The 19,972-nt window shown below is 52.5% G+C and overlaps 8 protein-coding genes across 8 annotated transcripts; 3 read left to right on the top strand and 5 right to left on the bottom strand.

Annotated features, from left to right (window-relative positions):
- Positions 1–906: 906 nt before the first annotated feature.
- On the bottom strand, positions 907–2,692 carry AYL99_03646 (phosphate:H+ symporter; the record flags this gene model as incomplete). The annotated part of the gene is made up of 2 exons (XM_018835160.1): positions 907–2,101; positions 2,157–2,692. The coding sequence occupies 2 exons, from the start codon at positions 2,690–2,692 to the stop codon at positions 907–909; spliced, it is 1,731 nt and encodes a 576-aa protein (XP_018694810.1).
- Positions 2,693–6,824: 4,132 nt separating this feature from the next.
- Positions 6,825–8,471, bottom strand: AYL99_03647 (hypothetical protein; the record flags this gene model as incomplete). Its single annotated transcript, XM_018835161.1, has 2 exons — positions 6,825–8,306; positions 8,367–8,471. 2 exons carry the CDS (start codon positions 8,469–8,471, stop codon positions 6,825–6,827), a joined length of 1,587 nt encoding a protein of 528 aa, XP_018694811.1.
- A 178-nt stretch (positions 8,472–8,649) lies between these two features.
- On the bottom strand, positions 8,650–10,005 carry AYL99_03648 (hypothetical protein; the record flags this gene model as incomplete). Its single annotated transcript, XM_018835162.1, has 4 exons — positions 8,650–9,046; positions 9,096–9,766; positions 9,816–9,865; positions 9,915–10,005. 4 exons carry the CDS (start codon positions 10,003–10,005, stop codon positions 8,650–8,652), a joined length of 1,209 nt encoding a protein of 402 aa, XP_018694812.1.
- A 343-nt stretch (positions 10,006–10,348) lies between these two features.
- AYL99_03649 (hypothetical protein) lies at positions 10,349–12,031 on the bottom strand (the record flags this gene model as incomplete). The annotated part of the gene is made up of 4 exons (XM_018835163.1): positions 10,349–11,018; positions 11,071–11,440; positions 11,505–11,770; positions 11,826–12,031. 4 exons carry the CDS (start codon positions 12,029–12,031, stop codon positions 10,349–10,351), a joined length of 1,512 nt encoding a protein of 503 aa, XP_018694813.1.
- An 828-nt stretch (positions 12,032–12,859) lies between these two features.
- AYL99_03650 (hypothetical protein) lies at positions 12,860–14,609 on the top strand (the record flags this gene model as incomplete). Its single annotated transcript, XM_018835164.1, has 5 exons — positions 12,860–13,018; positions 13,069–13,243; positions 13,299–13,517; positions 13,632–13,885; positions 13,959–14,609. 5 exons carry the CDS (start codon positions 12,860–12,862, stop codon positions 14,607–14,609), a joined length of 1,458 nt encoding a protein of 485 aa, XP_018694814.1.
- An 899-nt stretch (positions 14,610–15,508) lies between these two features.
- AYL99_03651 (hypothetical protein) lies at positions 15,509–16,812 on the top strand (the record flags this gene model as incomplete). Its single annotated transcript, XM_018835165.1, has 5 exons — positions 15,509–15,714; positions 15,790–15,931; positions 16,034–16,236; positions 16,296–16,413; positions 16,552–16,812. The coding sequence occupies 5 exons, from the start codon at positions 15,509–15,511 to the stop codon at positions 16,810–16,812; spliced, it is 930 nt and encodes a 309-aa protein (XP_018694815.1).
- Positions 16,813–17,821: 1,009 nt separating this feature from the next.
- Positions 17,822–18,402, bottom strand: AYL99_03652 (ribosomal protein S16; the record flags this gene model as incomplete). The annotated part of the gene is made up of 2 exons (XM_018835166.1): positions 17,822–17,932; positions 18,109–18,402. 2 exons carry the CDS (start codon positions 18,400–18,402, stop codon positions 17,822–17,824), a joined length of 405 nt encoding a protein of 134 aa, XP_018694816.1.
- Positions 18,403–18,841: 439 nt separating this feature from the next.
- AYL99_03653 (YjeF family domain-containing protein) lies at positions 18,842–19,855 on the top strand (the record flags this gene model as incomplete). The annotated part of the gene is made up of 4 exons (XM_018835167.1): positions 18,842–18,853; positions 18,968–19,079; positions 19,171–19,236; positions 19,311–19,855. The coding sequence occupies 4 exons, from the start codon at positions 18,842–18,844 to the stop codon at positions 19,853–19,855; spliced, it is 735 nt and encodes a 244-aa protein (XP_018694817.1).
- Between the last annotated feature and the right edge of the window lie 117 nt (positions 19,856–19,972).

A 19,972-nucleotide genomic window follows, 5' to 3' on the forward strand; every position in this document is an offset into this window, starting at 1 on the left:
GAACACACCAAGCACGAAGAGTCAACATAGGTTGACTCACAATGGCGGGGCTGACACGCATTTATGAGGCTGAGCATGCTAACCGACGTTCGCCTCGTCCTGCAAGGCGACTTATCGGTCCATTCAACCAGCCTCTTTAAGGACAAGAAAAGTACGCCCTGTGTACACTTCATGCATCTCAGAGGGTTTACTGCACCGTGCAGCGACATCGACCCGGGTGAATAGCTTGACATGCATGGCCTTGGTGTACAGAAAATGTAAGACCGACTCAGAAATTGAAAGATCAAGTGTCAAAGTTTCCATTGGGCACATTGGCCGCCCGCTGTCAGACCTCCCGGTGAAATATTAGCAGCCACTCAATTTCTCAACCCGGCCTCATGGCAGCAACTGCCACAAGCAGATATGATATACTCAAGGTTGCGTAAGCTTTCTTCTAAATCTTGCGGACAACTAAGCTTCGCCAAACGCACGCACGGGTATCTCGGAGATCATATCCGGGGCTGTGTTTTCTTTTTCCTCACCTGGGGAAGCCCGAGGATCCTATCGTTATTAGAGGAGACAAGCTGCAAGACGAGCTACTAATCATTCCAGTCAGCATCGTCTAAGGTGTTAACGTCTCATAGTCCATACGACATTAGCTGATGGGGGAAATGATCGACAAGCTGCACAAAATAGAGCCACATCCTAAATGAACGTCAACAGACAACAGTCGAGGGAGGACGCCGGGTCTTCCAACTAGTTAGAGAATGGGTGTTGGAAAAAAGGAAAGTAGAGGGTACAGGTCAAGTTTGTGATATATTGTATTAGTCTACACAGACCCCACTATTCATTCTCGGTGACTGCCACTAGAAATGGAAGTTTTGTGTATGGAGACAACGACTCCTAGCAACAAAGAAAGAAACTGGCTCAAGCAGTCTTGTCACTCTCGATGACTCCCTCACTGGTGGGCTGTGCGACATATGAATCCTTGCGGTGACCGGCGCTTTCAGGGTCGTAGTTCTTGGTGCCGGGCACTTCACCGGCAAGCTCTTCGAGCGTCTTACGCTTAGTCTCGGGGATAAGGAGGGTAGTGAAGCAGCCGCAAAGCATAAAGAGTGCGAAGATTTCCATGACATGGTTGAGCCAAGGAGATGGGTTGGACTTCGTAGGATGTCCCTTGGTTCGGAGGGGACCAAAGACAGTTTGGGCGACAATGGCCCCGACTTTGCCGGAAGCGGCCGAGATACCGTGCGAGGTAGACCGGTAGCGGGTCGGGAAGCATTCGCCCGGGACAATGAAAGTGGTGGCGTTGGGTCCGAAGTTGAAGAAGAACTGAGCGAGGACGTACAGCGCGAGAAGACCGCCTTCGTGAAGATGGCTGTAAGCGAAGCCGATGATGATGAAGATGATGGTGAGGAGGATGAAGCCCATCAGCTGAATGGTCTTGCGGCCGATGGTATCAACCGTTGCAACAGTCACCCAATACCCTGGAATGGCACCGGCGCAGACAATGATCAGATTGCCAACAGCCGTGTTGTAGAAAATCTCGTAGACGTTGTCGCCCTTGGCATAGCCAATGGCTTGGAGAATGATGGAGTTGTTGAGACCCAGACCGTAGAAAGCAACATCAAGGAAGAACCACGAGCCCGCCGTTCCAAGCAAGACCTTTCCGTGCTTCCATTGGGTGTAGTGTCGCCAGAAGTCGTTCCAGCTGGCCTTGGGAGTCTCGAGGCGCAGGCGGGAGTCTTGCAAGACAGCGGCGCGGCTAACTTCATCGGGCTTGCCCTCATGTTGTCCGGATCGGTAAGCCTTGACGTCCTCGACAGCCTTCTCAGAGTCACGGGCAACATCGAAAGTATAACGAGGAGTCTCGGGGATGGTGAGACGGAAGTACAAGGCGACACACCCTGGGACTGCGCCGAACCCAATGATAACACGCCACATCTTGTCGACTGCAAGTTGGCAGACACCATCACAAAGGTCGACAGTTTCGGCCGTCTTGAGAGACTGATGGAAGCCAGTCACGACAATCAAAGCAATGATGGCGGCGGTGAATTGGCCGATACCTTGCATCGCAAAGACAGCGCCCATCATGGCGCCTCTCCACTTGGTGGTGGCGAACCTAGGGATAGTCAGCTTCTTCCCTTCAATACACAAGACAAAGCAGGTCAACTCACTCAGAAGTGATGATCGAAGAAAGCGGATAATCTCCTCCAATACCGATACCCATCATAACTCTCCAGAAGATGATGATGCCAACAATGGAGATGGCAGGAGAGTCAGATGAAAGTGCCTGGGCAAGAGTTGCGAAGATGATGAGGATCAATTCGAGACCATACATCCGCTTGCGGCCGACGACATCGGCGAGCCAACCAAAGCCGACCTGGCCGATGACAGTACCGCCAGAGGTTGCAACTTTGATGGCAGTGTCCGAGTTGGAAGGAATCTTTCCTGCATTCTTTGGGTCGGGGGTGTCCTGCCAGTAGACGACACCCAACATGGCTGTCACCAAGTTGATGGCGAAGATATCATATGCATCAGTGAAGAAACCGATACCGGCGACCACAATGGCACGGACATGGTACCAGCCAAAGGGAGCCTTATCGATCTCAGCGAGGGCAAGTCGTCGTCGCTCGTTGGGGTCCTGGATATGTGCAAAGTCGTTGTGGAAGTTGTGGAAGGCGGCGTTTCCGCCGGCTGTCTTCGTCGCCATGGCGGGCAAGATCTTTGAATAGACTATGGGCGTCTTCCAAGAGCCTAAGAGGAAGTCAAGACTGGACAAGCGGTGGAAGAAGGCTTGCTCGAGAGACAAGACAAGAACCGAGCCTTCACGTCCAAGCCGGCAGGAGCTGTACTACATATACCCTTCGCAAGATAGGTCACATCGCGTCTTTACCAAGGCTCTGGGCATCGCATAAGGCCGCGGGCGAACTGAATCTGAAAAGTTCGAAAGGGTGGAGTGCCAGTGGGCCGACAAGGCGAAATGCAAGTGTCAAGTCGTACTGTGTACGATGACAGGTTCCCCACTTGGGCTGTTCCCCTTGACAGCGTCCCAGATGGCGTCGTGAGACCCAATAGATAAAGGCCGCTAGGACACGCCATGGGCAGAAAGAATTATGATTCTCAGTGATCAGGCGCATCGAGATGAATCTATCGAGGATCCCGGGATCAGCAGAAGAACAAGGCAGGGATTTGAGAGGCAGAGAGGGTGGTGGCCACAGGTGAGCACCTGGCTTTCTCCGCTACTATTTGGCTCCACCACCAATAATATCAGTGAGAAGGGATCGGGGAGCCCTAGCTTTCGCTCTCGCACCGTCTTTCGATGATGCGACGATCCATTGGATACCAGGTATAATACGATCCCTCTCGCTTCAGATAGCCGCTTTGTTCGAGAAGCCTTGAAAGTCTCTTCTGGGCGCCAAGTAGACCAGTGCAACAATCTCCCTCGGGAAGGCCCCAAACCTACGCTGAAAGAGCAAACCAAACGGTGAGCGCTTGGAACGTGGCCATGGTATTCCCAAAGTTTGATATCATGAAGCTTGGCTCTGATTTCAAACGCCTGCCATTGAGATCCAACGGACACGCAGACCAGTATTGAGTTGAGCGATCAGCAATCTCCCCGGGCAAACTGCAGACGATGACTTCTGACGATTACCGATCATGTTTGGTCCCAGAGCCCGTTAGCAAAGTCAAGACCCATCCAGAGTCATTACGATGAGCAGGCAAAGCCGATAGGGCTGTGGCAACCTCACTGGCATCAATTGACCAGATCATGATATTGTGCCTTGAGGTGTCCGTCGTCACGTCGGGATAATGGCTGGTTCCAGAGCTTGCAGGGGTGTTAGCGTGGCCCATATGCAGGCAACACCTATGTACTCGCAGGGGGTGAAGCATCTCCCGGCGCACGGCGAGTGGCTGAGGGAAACGAGCCTGAAAGGGTCTGGAGCTAGGAGGAGGCACGGTTTCTCAGGGACCATGTGGTGAGTCTAGGCGCAGTCTTCAGAAAATTTCATCGGCGAAAACCAAAAGGGTGGGAGTGGGATGGGGAATTGACCACGTTTCCTGGTGATTGGCGAACACACAACGTCCTCGCAACTGCCTGCCAAGGCTCCGTCGTCCATTGATCTCGACATGGCGAGGCTTGAGTAACAGTTGAAGCTTCCGAATCGCTCTCTTTGCGGATTTCTTCCTGACACGGGCGGCGGCCGCATCCCACTTCATCACCCAACGCTGCCACTGTGAGGCTCCTATGCAGCCAAGCACACCAAAGTCGACAGACGGGCTGCACCCACAGTCACTACTACAGCAGTAGTAGTAGTGTCTGACTCCCTCCGTGAGGAAACTCAAATCCAGCGGATGGAAGCGAAGAAAAGGGAAGGAGAAGAGCTTCCTGCAAGTATCCTGTGCCGCAAACACCGTGTTGTGTTGCTCGCCTCCCATTGCGGCCACCTCGTCCGAAAATGAAAGCCCGGGTCGGCTATGAGGCACCGTCTGGAGACTGCCGAGATCGCACCAGAAGTCATACTATCATCATACGATGATAGTCTCCCCTGTGATCGGCAATTATATGCGGGTTCGGAGATCGTGGGCGTTACGACAAAGCCATACACAGAGACAAGAATCAACAGGTACCTCCGCAGATGATGAAAGGATTTGCACAAGAGCAACAGTCCCCAGCTCCATCATATCTCGATCCGGCTTCTTTGCTATCGGCATTGTGCCCAAAGCGTCAACTACTTCCCGATCGTCATCAGCGTCCGGGCTGAGTGAAGCAATTCGATTGTCTCTGGGCACGCATCAGAAAATTCTGGGCATGCGTCAGACGAGGCGGGACACCATGGGAGCGATATTACCCTGTCAGCTCCAAGCGGCGCTCATCAAGATGTATACCGACTGTGGTCTGTACGAGTTCCTCCGCCTGACGTTTTCTTTTGCAAATTGCCTTTCTTGACTTTGCCGGCCTCAGCGTAATATCTCTCAGCTGAGTCCTTATCACCATGCACGCCTTTTTCTGGGAGCCGAAGGGTAGTCCTTCGAACGGCGTAAAGAGAGATAGCCTAACACTGGCCTCGTGTGAGACACTCAGATGCATGAACCTCGACGCGATGGTAACCTCCCCTTTCTCTGGGTGATGTTCCTTCTCTCTGGCTCATTTCCCTATTCCCCCTTGTCCGTTAGCTGCATCCTGCTTCCCTGTTCGAGCCCCTGCTAGCGTCTGCACGAGAAGCAGGAGAGAACATTCCTTCGACTTTCCTGATTTAGAACAGAAAGCGAAGGTCTCGGCCTTGTCTCAACTCGCCTTTAGTCATAGGAAAGCCCTCTCATTCTCTTAGTCTGGAATTTCCTTCTTCCACGAGGTGATTCTTCGTCCGAGGTCACCAGACTGCCGGAAGGGTACTTGCCGTGGAGGCGCAATGTTTGAGACTGCTGACCCTCCTGTTCTGGGCGCAAGGTGCATCTGGAAACAACAGGTCTTGGGGGCCCCGGCAAGGCAGATTGCGAGACCTCTCATCGTGATTGAGGTTCACCAACCTGAGGTCGTGCACTCTATGCTTCAGTAATCGCTGGATATTTTTCATTGTTCACTTTGAATCGCTCCATTATTTCTTCTCAATTCCCCAGAGAGCCATCGCTTAATCTCATTGAGGACTCGCCATAGAGCCCGCAAGCCCACGCTCCCCCGTCAAAAGTGAAATGCACAGTCGTTTGATGTTGATTTTGGTGCGAGGTTGACTCTAGGCTGCCTGCCAGGCTCACAGTCTGAAGGATCTATTCGAACATGGTTATGTCAAGGCGCACGAGCCACGAGGGGCAGATACCGAGTGTCAAACGTTTGAACAAGGGTGATGGGTAACAGAACCAACCTCCAGAGGCTCCTGCTGATCGTGCCAGCAGGTCTGACACTCCTCATGACACTGTTGTTTCGAAGGCTTTGGCAGGAATGGATATGCCTACACCACTCTGAGCGTCCCATCGTTTGTGCTCCGTTTACGGGTCCATATACAAAACACGTTTGAGATACTCTCCGTCAGAACGGCCTTCTGAGCACGCTCTTTCCATTTTCCAACATCGACCGTCCACCAAAGATATCTCTCCAGGCTGTTCTGACGCAAGAAGACCTTGCAGTCCTGTTGCTCACATGTCCCGTGCCGTCACACTTCCGCGAGAACGAGTCGAGATGCATCAAGCCTCCCGTTGGGAAATACCAAAGGACGAAAGCTGCGAGGAGAGACACAGAAAGCCGTCAATAGCTGTAAGATCAGGATGGGTAGACAGCGGTTGGTCAAGTGCCACACTATCCAGAAGAACATGCTTGCTCGTCCGCTAAGCGTACCAAAAGCCGGGTGGCTCGAGATGATAAGTCGACGTATATGGCCTGTGGAATCCCTTTGCTTGTCATGGTCGTTAAGGATACTTGTTTGATTTGTTCGTGGACCGAGCTTTCACTGTTCTGTCTACATCACGGGTTCGCGTTCAGTCTTTGATAGGGATTGGTAGAGAGCAGACGTGCTGGGCATGGAAACAGACCAGTATGGTACAGCTGCGCTCAGCTATGTACAATCCTATTAGTCCACTTCTGCCCTGCAGGCACAGATCGGGGTCGACATGAGCGGATCGATCTGTTATTCGCAGGTCTAAATCTATTGATCACTGGACATGGTCCGTTCAATCCTGGCCCCTGTGCTTCCATATTTCGTAAATGATTCTGGAATTCGATCCAGACAGCCTCCATTTCATACCTGCGACCTCTTTCCCGAGGAGACTCCCGTGTCCTCTTCAAGGTCTCGAACCTTCGCTCGAGACTCACTTCATCAGTTGGGGCTACCAACGTCCGCATCCCCAGTTCAGCGCAAGGCGTGCCCATTCACTGCTGCCCCGTTCTCTTTCTTGAGGCTACTGCTGGCTTTGAGGTGCTCCTTGCCGGCTTGCAGCGCTCCTGAAAGGCCGAACTGCTGCTTCACACCCTCAATGCGGTGTGTCGAATTGATATTCTTGACCAACACAATTTGGAAACAAGTCGCAGAGCCCTGTCGGGCGATGATGGTGCTCCAGGCCAAGAAAAATTCCCAGATTCTGTACCATCTCACGCCATATTTCGCCTTGACCTTTTCCGCATTGCCGAGCCAGTTCCTGTACCATCTCCAGAGTGTTGCACTGTAGTGAACGCCGATTGTGTCCACCGATTTGACTTCAAACCCGGCACCTTCGAGTTTATCGATCACGAAGCCCAGAGGAGTCGACGCGTCGGCGCCCGGAAAGATGTACTTGTTCATGAAAAGCCCCCAAATGAGGTCTTCATATTGCCAGTACTTCCTCAACCCAGCGATTTGCAAGAAGAAGACCCCATCGTCGTCCAATAGATCGTTGACTTGACTGAGGAAGCTTCCGAGATGTCTGACTCCCACATGCTCGGCCATTTCGAGACAGGTGATTTTCTTGTATTTCTCGTTAGGCCGGTTGGGAGGAGAGTGAGGAATGTCACGGTAATCCATGCACAGGATTCGGGATTGGGAATCCGGGATGTTGAACTTCTGCAGACCGTTGTTGCCCCATTTTGTCTGATTCCTGCCCAGAGTGATACCAGTAGCGTGCGCGCCATAGTTGACGCTAGCATATTTCGCCAGGGTGCCCCAGCCACAGCCAATATCGAGGAGCGTGTCACCCTGTTGAAGACCGATCTTCTCGCACACGATGGCGAGCTTGTTGTCCTGCAGTTCTTCCAAAGTTTCCTCGCGGTTGATGTCTGAGATGATACCTGAGGTGTAGATCATCCGTGGACCAAGAAACCATGCGTAGAAGTCGTCGCCACGGTCGTAGTGGTCACGCACTTGTTCTTCGTCCTGGGAGCGGGTGTGCATGATAACTTCAGGAATCATGCCGGTGAAAAAGTATCGGAACAACGAGAGCGTGAAACGGAAGCTTGCCCAATCGTGGCGATATTCCATTGTTTCCAAGCAGTCGCCCTTGAACGAGACCTTTTGGTCAAAGTACATCTCGTGGAATGTTTCGATTGGGATTTTGTTTTTTCCATGGTATTTTGCACGATCCTCCTCATTGTGGAAGTCGAGGTAGTGCTCGATCGGACGACCAGGATAGGCGGCCTTCTCATTCATGCGAGGAGACATGGTAGAGGCGACGGCCCAGAAAAGCATGAGGATAGGAATGCTGGTGAAGGCGGCGACGAAGAGGGTGGTGTAGAGCCCGCCATGCAGTTGCCGTGCGATGTAAAACGGCACTGCAATGAGGAGGCCAATGAGCACGAAGTTGTTGAAAGTGTCACTTCCTGCGGCGTCGGCAGGGAGAGGGGCATTTTTGATTGCGGGATACTAAGGAGGTAATCGTAAGTCAGGGGAATATATCAAGCTTCATTGTGCTGCACAACATACCGAAGTCGAGCGGACACCGCAGTTCGAAGGAGGTTGCTCAGGAGGGGCAGCAGGCGTCCGAATGAATTCAAAGTCCTCGGGGGACTCTGGATGTTTGCTGGTCATAGTGGCCGCTGTTGGTATGAAGGGCGTGGGAAAGAAGAGAAGGTCAATGCGGTGAACATTTCGAGGAGCATGTGCGGGCCGGAGGTTTCGGTGTACCTGCATATCAGAAAAGTGGAGATGCGCCAATCTTTAGTTGTTACCCAGCTACAGCCAGGCACCACTGAAATGTATTTTCTTGTCAATCTTCATCTATTTTGCCTGCAAACTCTCCAAGGAGTATATCGTCAGTTACAGGGCCCCGATTGTTCCTAACCCATTCCGTCTCAACCCTGAGAAAGATCCACATCCATCTCCTCAACACTTCCAACAACTCCATCAGAAAGATTCCACCTTCCAGGTCGTTAAAGTGATCCAAATGTGGCGATAGTTTGAAACTCCAGGTACACCGAAGGAGGAAATCTAGAACAATCGCACTATAATACATCTCTTTTGCATGGAAGTACCGGTGACGTCGCAAACCCCAGGGGTATTCCGGGTTGTTTCTTTCGCGGCTGGAGGAGAACAGGGAAAGGTCCCAGTCTTTGGCCACGTCCCAGTAGAAAGAATAGAATGAGTTGACAAACACGAAAAACATCCTGTTAACCGTCAGAGAGATGCAACATGTAAGCAATCAGTGGTCCTCACCATAGCCTGAACAGCCCGGCCTCGCTCATATGGAATTTGGTAGGATCATAACCTCGTTGTAAAGCACTCAGGATGATGACTGGAAATGCGCTGAAATATTTTAATGCATTGGCTAGGTGTTGGCCGCCCCAACCTGAAGAACTCGACCGATGCCTCCGAACTCGAGAGAACTCGATCAGACACTGCCTCAATCGAATCATGCTCGGGATGCTGATAATCAGGGGTACGAGATATGCCCCTCCACATCCGCGATTTGGCTTCGCTGTACTGGCTGTCTTCGTATCAAGGAGCATGCATGTCGAAACGAACAGATCACCCAGGACTTTTGCGTAACTCGTGAGAACATCAGCCAGTAAGATATCCCCAAACTTCCCATCCTGGACTTCCGCCAGACCTCCCACGCCGATTCTTTTCAGAGACTTCAGAAAATGTAGCCGACCAGACCGTGACATGCGTTTGAGTGGGAGGAAAAAGGACACAACGAGAAGTAAGAGGTAGGATTGTGGAAGGATCTGCCATCGTAGAGCTGCGCGCTGGTCGCCCCGAGTGACTGCCCAGAAGAGGAGAAGGGAGGCAACCAGTGGGATTGTGAGGAAAGAAGCCAGGCGATACGTCGAGTAGTGATGATGCTGTGCTTGTCGAGGAGGATACCGAATCAATGCTGGCACATCCTGCGCTTGTCAGCTGGGCACTGGTGAACATACTCCGAATGGAACTGACAATCTTGATGAGATACAAATAGTGTAGATTGAGACCCCATGCCCAAATACCTGGGGACTGCATTAGATCATGCCCAAAAACTTCCGCCTGGCTGCATACCAAGAACAACTATGATTGCGACTCTGTAAGGGAGCGGCAGTACCAGACTGAAAGAGTCAACCTCAGGCTCCACGGCGACGTCTCCGTCCATATTGATCCGGAGATATCATGCTTCGGATGACTATGAAGAGTCGGGGACCAAGAAGAGAGGGCGAGAAAAGAACGATATCGATAAAGGAGGGGATGGTCAAACCGGTTGAAAGTTGGGGACTGGGGATGTTGCGACTTGATATTTACTTGGCCTTGTTGGGTAACTTCTGGTGCAGCCTAATTGGGAGATCTGGGGCCGCCGCTTTAGAAATTGTTCTGAAATTTCCTTATCTCATCCATGCATACTTGGGATTCTTCATTCCGACGAGCTGGGGTGCTATCTCTGATACTCTCGAATCAAGTCATGGCTGTTCACTTCATTGCCACTACTATTCGGACGACCTTCAAGACGTCTTGACATATTCGGGCTTGAAAACCGTCGTCCTCACCTCCGCGACCAAACTCTCCCCGAACTCCCCCTCATACCCGTGAGCTGCAAGGTATTCTCTGAACTTGGCGTCTTCGCTCTCAAGCTCTCGATCTCGGTTAGGAATGAAGATCCATGAGATGATGCCACCAGCGGCAGCAAATCCAGCACCGATTAGGAAGACCGCCTGAGTACCTTTTTGCGTATCGCCGAACGAATCCTGGATAGGCGTGAAAACTTGGGTCCCAATCGCTGCACCAGCTTTGCCCACAGCAGCGGCGAACCCCATGAAGTGTCCGCGTAAAGGAGTCGGGAAGCTTTCTGCGGCCGTGAGGAAAGTGCAAACTCCAGGTCCCATTTCCCCAAGGCTATTGAAAATGCCATAGAGGACTACAAACAAGGGAAACACAGATTGAATAGGGTTCAGCGCGCCGCCCAGGATGAATCCTAAGACTGCCCAGCACCCAAAGCCGAGGGTCATGGTTTGTTTGCGGCCGATCCTATCCATCAGCAATCCGCCAATAATGCAACCAGGAAGGTAAAAGCAATTTACAACAGTACCGTATCCAATGTTCTGGATCAAGGTATTGTTCGGATTGAGCTGACCGATGATGGTGGAGCTGAAGATTCCAAATGGATAGGTGACGCTTCCCAACCGTTAGCAAGGCCCAAGGGTTTCCCGTATGCTTTCCAACTTACAAATCGTACATGAACCATGCCAGAGATGTTCCCACCATGGGCTTCCAATATCGCTTGATGATCAACCAATAGGGTACATTTCGTTTGATAGCATGTTTGCGATACTGACTGGACTCGACCATGCGAATTCGGAAGAAGAAGAGTGCCAGAGGGAGGACGAAGCCCAAGCCGAAGCAGATGCGCCAGATTCCGCTTGAGATCTTCTCGTTGTAGCATTCGATGACAATCAGCGCGACGACACCTGCCACTACGAATCCCAAGTCAATGGCGAAGTCTGTGGCGACGGCGACGAGGAAGCCTCGTCTGCGGCGAACATATTCACTCTCGTCTGACGCCTCGGCACTGCCAGTTCCGCAAGTTGGGTATTCGCCTGAATCCGGTGGTCAGAATGTCAACCAACACCTGATATTTTAGATTGTACTCGCCTCCAGCACCGAATCCAGCAACACCACGAGCAACGATCATCATCCAGAACATGCCCAGTTGAGTGGTACCATGAGCAGCTGTAGCCAAAACGATTCCAAGAATGAGGAAGAAAGTGGCGAAGACGATGCCGGTACGACGCCCTATCTTGTCGATGAGAAAGCCAAAGAAGAGCATGCCAAAGATCTCGCCAATAAGGTATGCATTGGACAATCGGGTCTTGATGATGCTGGACATGCCATCTTTGTACAGGTCTGTGAACAGCGGCTCCATGTATCTGCGAAGGAGTTGTGTGAGCGTTTCTTCCGCTTCATCGGCGACAGGGGATGTACCCAATGATTTGTGCATTGTATCCGTCAGAGAACAAGGCCAAGCCCGCAACAAGAACGGTGATAACCGACGAGACCTTTGTGATCCTGGCGACATCTACTTGACTGAGCCTTCTGTCCCTGGCCTCGACGTCTTGTTCATTGGGCTGACTTCCATAAGAGTCGTTGCCCGTGATATCGTAAGACGGCTGATACTTCTCGGCTGCCATCTCTGCTGGTGGGGAGGTCTCGACTGAAAAGTTTAGACATTGGTTACGAAAGCAGGAATGGGCGTCTATATATATGCATTTTTAAACATGTTGTCACGAAGACCTTCTGCTATCGCCTCAGACTTCTCGTTTTGATAGACCCCTTCGACCTGAAAGCGCCATCTCGCCGTGAGTCCGTCGAACGGTGGCGCATTCTGTCGCCATCGGGATGGAGAACAAAATCAAAAAATGAGGAGGAACTACTGCATGATTATTGCCTGCCAGTTGAGTGGGAACGTGCCATATACCTGACCACCGAAAGCTGCTCAATATACGCAACAAGAGCCGTTGAGCCTTCCCTTCGGACATGGTTTTCTGAGAAAAGCTTGCCTGAGCTTAACCCACGTGCCAAGGTCAAACAAGATGATTCGGATCCACGGGCCTGGGGAGGATGGCGATCGCTATGTAAAGGAGAGCCATCGGGAGATTGTCAACGTTGCATCTTCTGCAGCCACCCGGGTCGAAGTGCGATGTTGCAGTGTCTGACAACAAGAAATACATCCTTACTCGGAGCAGTGATTATTGTCCGCATACACGCCTCGACGCCTTGGACCCTTCTGCCTGTCTGACCCATGGAGCTAGCATCACAGCACATGCTGGTCTCGATCGCCAAAAAGACGTTCGATTGAGAGCTATTCTAATTGGCTACTGGGTGAGAGAGGCGAGGGAAGCATATAAGTGGTCGAAGTTAGGTCTTGCCGAGTAGGGACGGATAGGGAGGCAGCGGTTAGGACATACAACCACAACATCTACACGTCGCAAATTCCATTGCTGCGAAGGACGGGCAAAATGTTGTTGTCTGAACAGCAGCTCCAGTTGTTTCGCAAGAATGGCTACCTGATTCTTCGTGACGTTCTCTCCGAAGAACAGACGAAGAATCTTCAGCAATGGGCACAGGAAGTCCATGACTGGCCAACAGATGCGAATAGTCCGTGGATGCCGTACGAGGTATATATCATGTTTGAGAGACAAGCAAATTATCTGCTGAAAATCGCCAGGAAATCAACGCTCAGGGGGAAACAGTGCTGTGTCGAACAGAGAATTACGCAAACTCCCATACTGCCTTGAACGGTCTCCTTCGTGGACAGGAGCTGTTAAATCTACTCAAACAACTGTCGGGGGAGGATATGTTGCTGTTCAAGGAGAAGATCAATTACAAGCTCGCGGGAAGCGGTAGGACCTTTTCTCACGAAGCCGATGTTCGGCCTCTTGCTCACCCAATGTACAGGTGGATTTGCGGCCCATGTTGACTCGACAGCATATACCCACATCAAAAATATCAAACACCTTGCCATTCTTCTAGCTGTTGACCCGTCAGATATGTCCAATGGCGGATTGGAGGTCGTGGATGGCAGCCACGAAATGCATGTGCCGATTGGTGAGGATAATTGCATCGAGCCGGGCTGGGTCAAGGAGCAGACATGGACCCCCGTGGAGCTCAAAGCAGGTGAGTTGGACTACATCTCTTTCTCTCTCTCGAGAGAGAGAGAGGTAAAGTGGTGTGCCTACAAAGTCCCCGAGTCTGCAGTGTTCTCCAGGTGCTGACCTGTGTTTGTTTCAGGGCAGGTACTTGTTTTCGGCTCGTATCTGGCACACCGCAGTGGCGCCAACCATAGCAATCAGGACCGCAAAGCACTTTACGCCACATACAACTGTGCGAGAGAGGGCGATCTCCACGACGAGTATTATGCGCACAGAAAAATGGTATGGCCACCTGCACAACTGCGAAAGGAGGGAGAGGAATATAAAGAAGGCGCCCTGCGCTACGGATATGGAAGTCCAATGTTGAGCATGGGCGCAGGGAGGCAGCTCGAGGTATGGACCGAACTGATTGCCCTTGCTAAACGTTTATCAATCTGCTACTTTTGTTGACTTGTGTTCTTGGCAGTTTGATGAAACAGAGTGGAAGTCCAAACCCAGTGCTGCACAGATTGCATCCCGCATTATCGACATCCTCAATCAGTACGGCAAAAACGACTACATCGGCGAACCGATATCACAGATCGAACATTCCTTGCAGTGCGCGCATCTTGCTTCTCAGAGTAAAGCGGACCCTCAGACAATTGCAGCTGCTCTACTCCATGATATCGGGCAAATCATCCCGGAGAGAGACGCTGAGCATATCCTGGGTGGAGCTCGGGTACAGAACATGCGTCAAAATAGCGGGATCGGCCCAGGCTCGGGAAGCTCAGACAGCGTAGGTAGGGTCTCCCATGAAACACTAGGAGCTCAATATCTGCTGGCATTGGGATTTCCGACCAAGGTAGCAGAACTCGTCGAGGCTCACGTCCCTGCGAAACGTTACCTCTGTGCCACCGAAGATGGATACTATAATACTCTAAGCGAGGCGAGCAAGGAGAGTTTGCGATTTCAGGGAGGCCCGATGAGTCCCGACGAAGTACGACAATGGCAGGAGAGCAACTGGGCGGACGCGAAAGCAAACTTGAGGAGATGGGACGATGGAGCCAAGGTGGTTGGCTTGAAGGTGCCAGAGTTGGAGACGTATCGTCCAGTTCTGGAGCAGGTCTTGAGTGTTTGACACATGGGGAGCGATATGAGAGTATTGGGGGAGGTCCAAGTTTGCCGGTATGTTGGATTGATGGTAGAGCGTGGTTTGCAATGTGAGAGACGGCGTGCTTGAGAGGCGAAGAATGCCGGACAACGGTATTATCGGTGTTGATGCCAGGATCAGGCCGATGAGTGTCTTCGCCATCCTGGTCAAGGCTTGTTGGAGGGTCGATCTGGAGCTGCACCTGACTTCCTGGATGCTCGAGGGATTGCGAATGAGCCGGTGCCACGCTTCTGATTGTTGTTCCGAAAGACGGCTCAACTCAAGCCAACGAAGGCCATCGAGACCAGGTTCCCAGAACAATGGCAAGGCGTACAGGTACGGGGCTAGCTATGTTTGCTTCTTCCTGGACTATCACCTAGCTTCGTCTCTCCTGATCTATCTGCCTTGGCCGCTGAATTCAAAAGTAGGGGTTGTTCGTTTCGACGCCTGGCCTCAGACGACGGTGGATACAGCAGGTAAGTGTGTCAGTTGTATTTTCTCATCTTTCGCAAATTATTTCGTTTCTCACGGACTCTCCAATCGCCTCAAATGGCCGTGGTATAGAACGACGACCCCTTGCTGGCGCCCAGCCTGATATGACAAGGCTGTGTCTCGCAATTTTTGGTGTGGAGCTAATCAAGCTATTACTGGAGATATATAAATAGCCCTTTGCTCGGAATACTTCCACCACTTATAATCATAACCACTCAGCGCGACTATGCATTTATGCATTGATGATGACGAGTCAAATTAACCCTTCGGTCAACAGACAATCCTCGAAGTGATAAATCCGGGAGGGTGAAATCGTGGTGGTGTTCAGGCTTCCCCCCCCGGCATCACAAAGGCCCACAATAACACACAGTCCCAACTTTCAAACTGGGACAGCCATGTGGAAAACAATCACCCACGGCTCCAGGCGGCACACTGACCTCTCGGAGAGATCGGTCACCCGCACGGACTCGCTGGTTGAGCGGGAGCACAAGGCGCTCGCGGAGCTCAGAGAGCTGTGCCGCAAGAACAACGTGTCGTGGCCCAAGAGTGAACTCGTGGGTGGCGATTCTGCGGACGACGGCAACGACGACTCCAATCTCCTGTGAGTCGGCCAAGACATATCAGACCCAGGAGCACCTAATGCATGCGCATATATCTAACGGTACCTGCGACACAGGCGATACTTGCGAGCGCGGAAATACGACGTTCCCGCTGCGTTCAAACAGTACGCGGCGTCGGCCAAGTGGCGACACGAGATCCAGTTAGAGAAGGCGTACGACGATGTCGATATCGCGCAATTCGAGACCATCAGGAGACTGGTAAGGAAGTCAACTCCCTCCCTCCCTCCATCTACCTATCCACTCCGCCCCCAGAGACACAGCTTGTTGTTGCTCACCAAACCGAATGCTGCCTCACACTAGCAACCCCAATGGACGGGCCGGCGAGATGACACGGGCGTCCCCATCATGGTCTACGTCGTCGCCGAGGTGAAGCCCGAAGATATCCTGGCCTTGCACAAGATGGACCCGTCATTGTCCAAAGTCTTCCTCGCTGCCGAGTACGTGACTCAGTTTGTGCAGCCCTTGTGCGGGAAACTCCAGAATCGCCGGACGACCAAGTCGATGTGAGTGTGTTCTCCTGGCTCAACCACCTGTCCAGGAGCCCTGTTCTGACACTGGACAGCAATATCATTGACCTGTCCCACGTTGGGATCGCGACCTTTTGGAGATTGAGGAAGCTTCTCAACGCGGCCAGCACCATGGCTACGGCACACTATCCCGAGACCGTGAAGAGAATATATGTACGTTAGCCCCAGTCCAATCCCAGAGGCGTTCCAATCCCCTAGGGGAAAAATCCATCATCTTTCCCCTCGTGGTTGAGGTTTAGACCATTCATTTACCAGCTGGCTGACTCGATCTCCTGCTGGCGGTGGTGACAGGTCGTCGGCGCGCCCGCCTTCTTCCCCCAGATCTGGAAATTCATCACCATGTGGTTCGAGAAGGAGACGACGCGCAAGATCTTCGTGCTCGGCCACCACGAGAGCGCCGACGTGCTGCGCCGCGACCTGGGCGCCGAGAACCTGCCCCGGCGCTACGGCGGCGAGCTGGAGTGGGAGTTTGGCGCGTTCCCCAACCTCAGCCCGGACGCCGCCGAGGCCTTCAGCAGCTCCCTGTTCACCAAGTGGGTCGAGGGACCCTGAGGCTCTTGGAAGGGCCCGAGGGGAAGGTGAGGATCGTGGCGGTGGGGTCGCGGGACGGAGAGTTGAGAAGGGAGGAGTTGTAAAAAGGACGGGGCGGGGGGGTTTGAATGTCATTCGAGTGAATGGACGAGCATAGGTGTCGGATCTTCGACATTCACGGCAAGGGAATAGTACAAGGCAGGGCCGGCTGGGAGGCTTCAGGGCGAGAGCAGGAATCGCATGGGCAGCTTGACTCTTTCGGGACGTTTATCATAGCCTTGACACATCATACACGGCAGGGAATGGAGCGGACGGGGAAAGGGACAATCGTCCAAGGGAGAACGGAGAAATTGAATGCGACTTCAACAATATTCATGCAACGAAGCCTCTCATTGCCGTGCGTTGACCTGTTGATCTCAGCACATGCCGAGCAAAGAGACGATTTCCAAGCTACCCCTGTCAGCGTGATAGGTTTGGCGAATCAGTTGGAGGAGGAAATGGCGCTTTCGATTGAAGAGCAGAGCGCTCGGAACAGCGCAAGACGTCTACCAAGGCTTCATCCCCTCCACCCTCATGTGCCCATGTGCAGGCTGGCGACAACAGACCACAAAAGAAACGGGCTATGAACTTGCCCTTGCTCTGGATCTGCAGAACTTGCATTCACCGTGACTTTATAGAAGAGGATGACATTTGCAGTAATTTCGTGGTTGAGATCTTCCTGTCGTTTGCGGGCTGCAGGGCGGAGACAGCACCGAGCTCGAGTGAGGACTCAAGTGTTTCTTGTATGCTTGAAAGACGTGGCGGTCAAGTGCTCTTGGGTATTCTTTCCACAGTTGATCGAGTGAGCTTCCTCTCCCCCAAAGGATAGAATATTGTAATAAGGTCAATGTTCTGTACAAAGCTTTTCTTCGTAAACGCCGATAGCTATGATACCGCCCATGGTTTGTAAATTCGACGCCCGTTCCCCAGTCCTGTATGTCGAATCATTGTACAAAAGCACCATTAAAGCTGTTCATTCTCAATGGTGCTGTCAACTTTGTTGCTTTGCGGACTCGGTGTCTTGCGGTGGTTGTGCTGCTGGCTTGTATGGCTGCGTCGGGAATCTCTTGACCTTGGAAGGTTTCTCTTCGAGCATGCCAATCTGTGTGTGAGAGGGTGAGGTGTTAGTCTGGTTTGCTTTGTGGGCTGACAAAAGACTGGGACCTCCTGCTCGTCACTTCGCCCATCTTGCTCTCCAACTCTTTCGTCCAATCCGTCCATGTCGTCTTATCCCATCCACGACGGTTGTGCCCCCTCAAGAAGCAGAATATGACTCACCAATCTCAGCAACCTGCCAACTGGTTCTGTCGGCTGCGCTCCAACACCAAGCCAATACCTCGTCCGCGTCGTATCTAGTTGTATATCCTTCATTTTCTTGGGCACGTATTTCTCCCCACTGTCCAGGAGCTCTGGCGTATCCGGAGTCGCCAATGGCGCCTGCGGGAAGGGATTGTACGTCCCCAGCACCTCCATAGGCTTGTTGTCGCGTCCGGATTTCGCCTGCGCGAGGACGATGTTGTAGATCGGTTTTCTTTTCGTGCCGAAGCGGGCCAGGCGGATTCGCAGGACCATAGCTGGCGAGTTTTCTGTCCTCCCGGGGGCCCTTAGGGGAACGGGAAATGCTGTCGACAGGACGATCTGAAGCTAGACGTCGGAGATACGGTATACGGAAACGGCAGGAGTGGATGTGTGCTGGCTGGCGGGAACCGAGATGTCTCACTTGCTGTGACAAAGAAATTCAATCAAAAAGTTTTAGGGAGATGTGCAGTTCAGCCTCGTAGCCTCGCGCGGAACTATACGGAGCTTCTGATTGGCGGAACGTGAGAGTGACGCCGACACTATGACGACATGGTCGAGAATGTTGTACATGGTATGATCCTCACCTTATTGAGTGTTTATAATATCCATTTGCTTATTGTCCTTGTCTCTGAGAGATATACGTCTTATGATCCGCACCTGTCTTCCAAAAAGGGCGCTTCGACCAATTCTGACTGCACGGAGATTCTCCAAAATGACGCTCAAGGTGAGCAACCACACACAATGTGCAGCAGATCATATGCATTTATTTCCCTTGGATCGTTCGAGACCACGACTCTAGCTGCTAGGTTGGAAACTGCTGACTGGCCGCCGTGGGTAGACTCTGGGCCCAGAGAAGGCGGCAGAGCTCGATAAGGAGCTCATGAGCGAGGACGGAGGCTTCTCCATCGATCAGTTGATGGAACTCGCCGGGTTGAGCTGTTCACAGGCAGGTAAGCTACGTATAGACAGCGGGCGGTGTTGCCTTCCGAAGACTGTGGCTGGGTGTGAGACTGAAACTCATGTGTGTCTTCTGGTCAAAAGTGTACAAAGTCCACCCGCCCTCCAAGGGGAAGAATATTCTCGTGGCCTGTGGACCTGGGAACAACGGTACGTCCTGTGTCCTCCCAGCCGGCATTCTACGAGTTGAGTTTCTGGTAGCCAAACTCACCAAACTCTCGCAGGAGGAGACGGCCTGGTCTGCGCACGCCATCTGCACCACTACGGCTACAACCCAGAAATCTACTACCCCAAACCCACCAACGCGCCCATCTTCACGGGCTTGCAAAAGCAGCTCCGCCATCTCCACATCCCCTTCCTCACCACGACCGAGGAGTACCAGTCGTCGCTGAAAAAGGCCGACCTGGTCATCGACGCCCTGTTCGGGTTTTCGTTCAAACCGCCGGTCCGCGCGCCCTTCGACACCGTGTTGCAGGCTATGATCGAGTCGAAAAAGCCCGTCTTGAGCGTCGACATCCCTTCGTCGTGGGACGTGGCGTCCGGTCCGCCGGAACAGGGCCAGATCGGACACGACTTCATGCCCGACTACCTGATCAGTCTCACGGCGGCGAAACCGAGCGTCAAGTTCTTCAAAGGGAAGAAACACTTCATCGGCGGCCGTTTCCTGAGCAAGGATGTCGCCGCCAAGTATGGCCTTGATGTACCGCACTATCAAGGTATCGATCAGATCGCAGAGGTGGACGTGGACGCCCCCGTCGAGAAGTTGTGACCTCAGGTGGACTCGGAGATTGATTTTCGCTGGCATGGACCGAGTGGTGGAAGTGGGATGAAGGGCCTGAAGGGACAAGTGGGAAGAAACAAGAGTGCAGAAAGCCGAGACCTATGG

Source organism: Fonsecaea erecta (assembly GCF_001651985.1).
Source record: "Fonsecaea erecta strain CBS 125763 chromosome Unknown Scaff3, whole genome shotgun sequence".
NCBI classification, from domain to species: Eukaryota; Fungi; Ascomycota; class Eurotiomycetes; order Chaetothyriales; family Herpotrichiellaceae; genus Fonsecaea; species Fonsecaea erecta.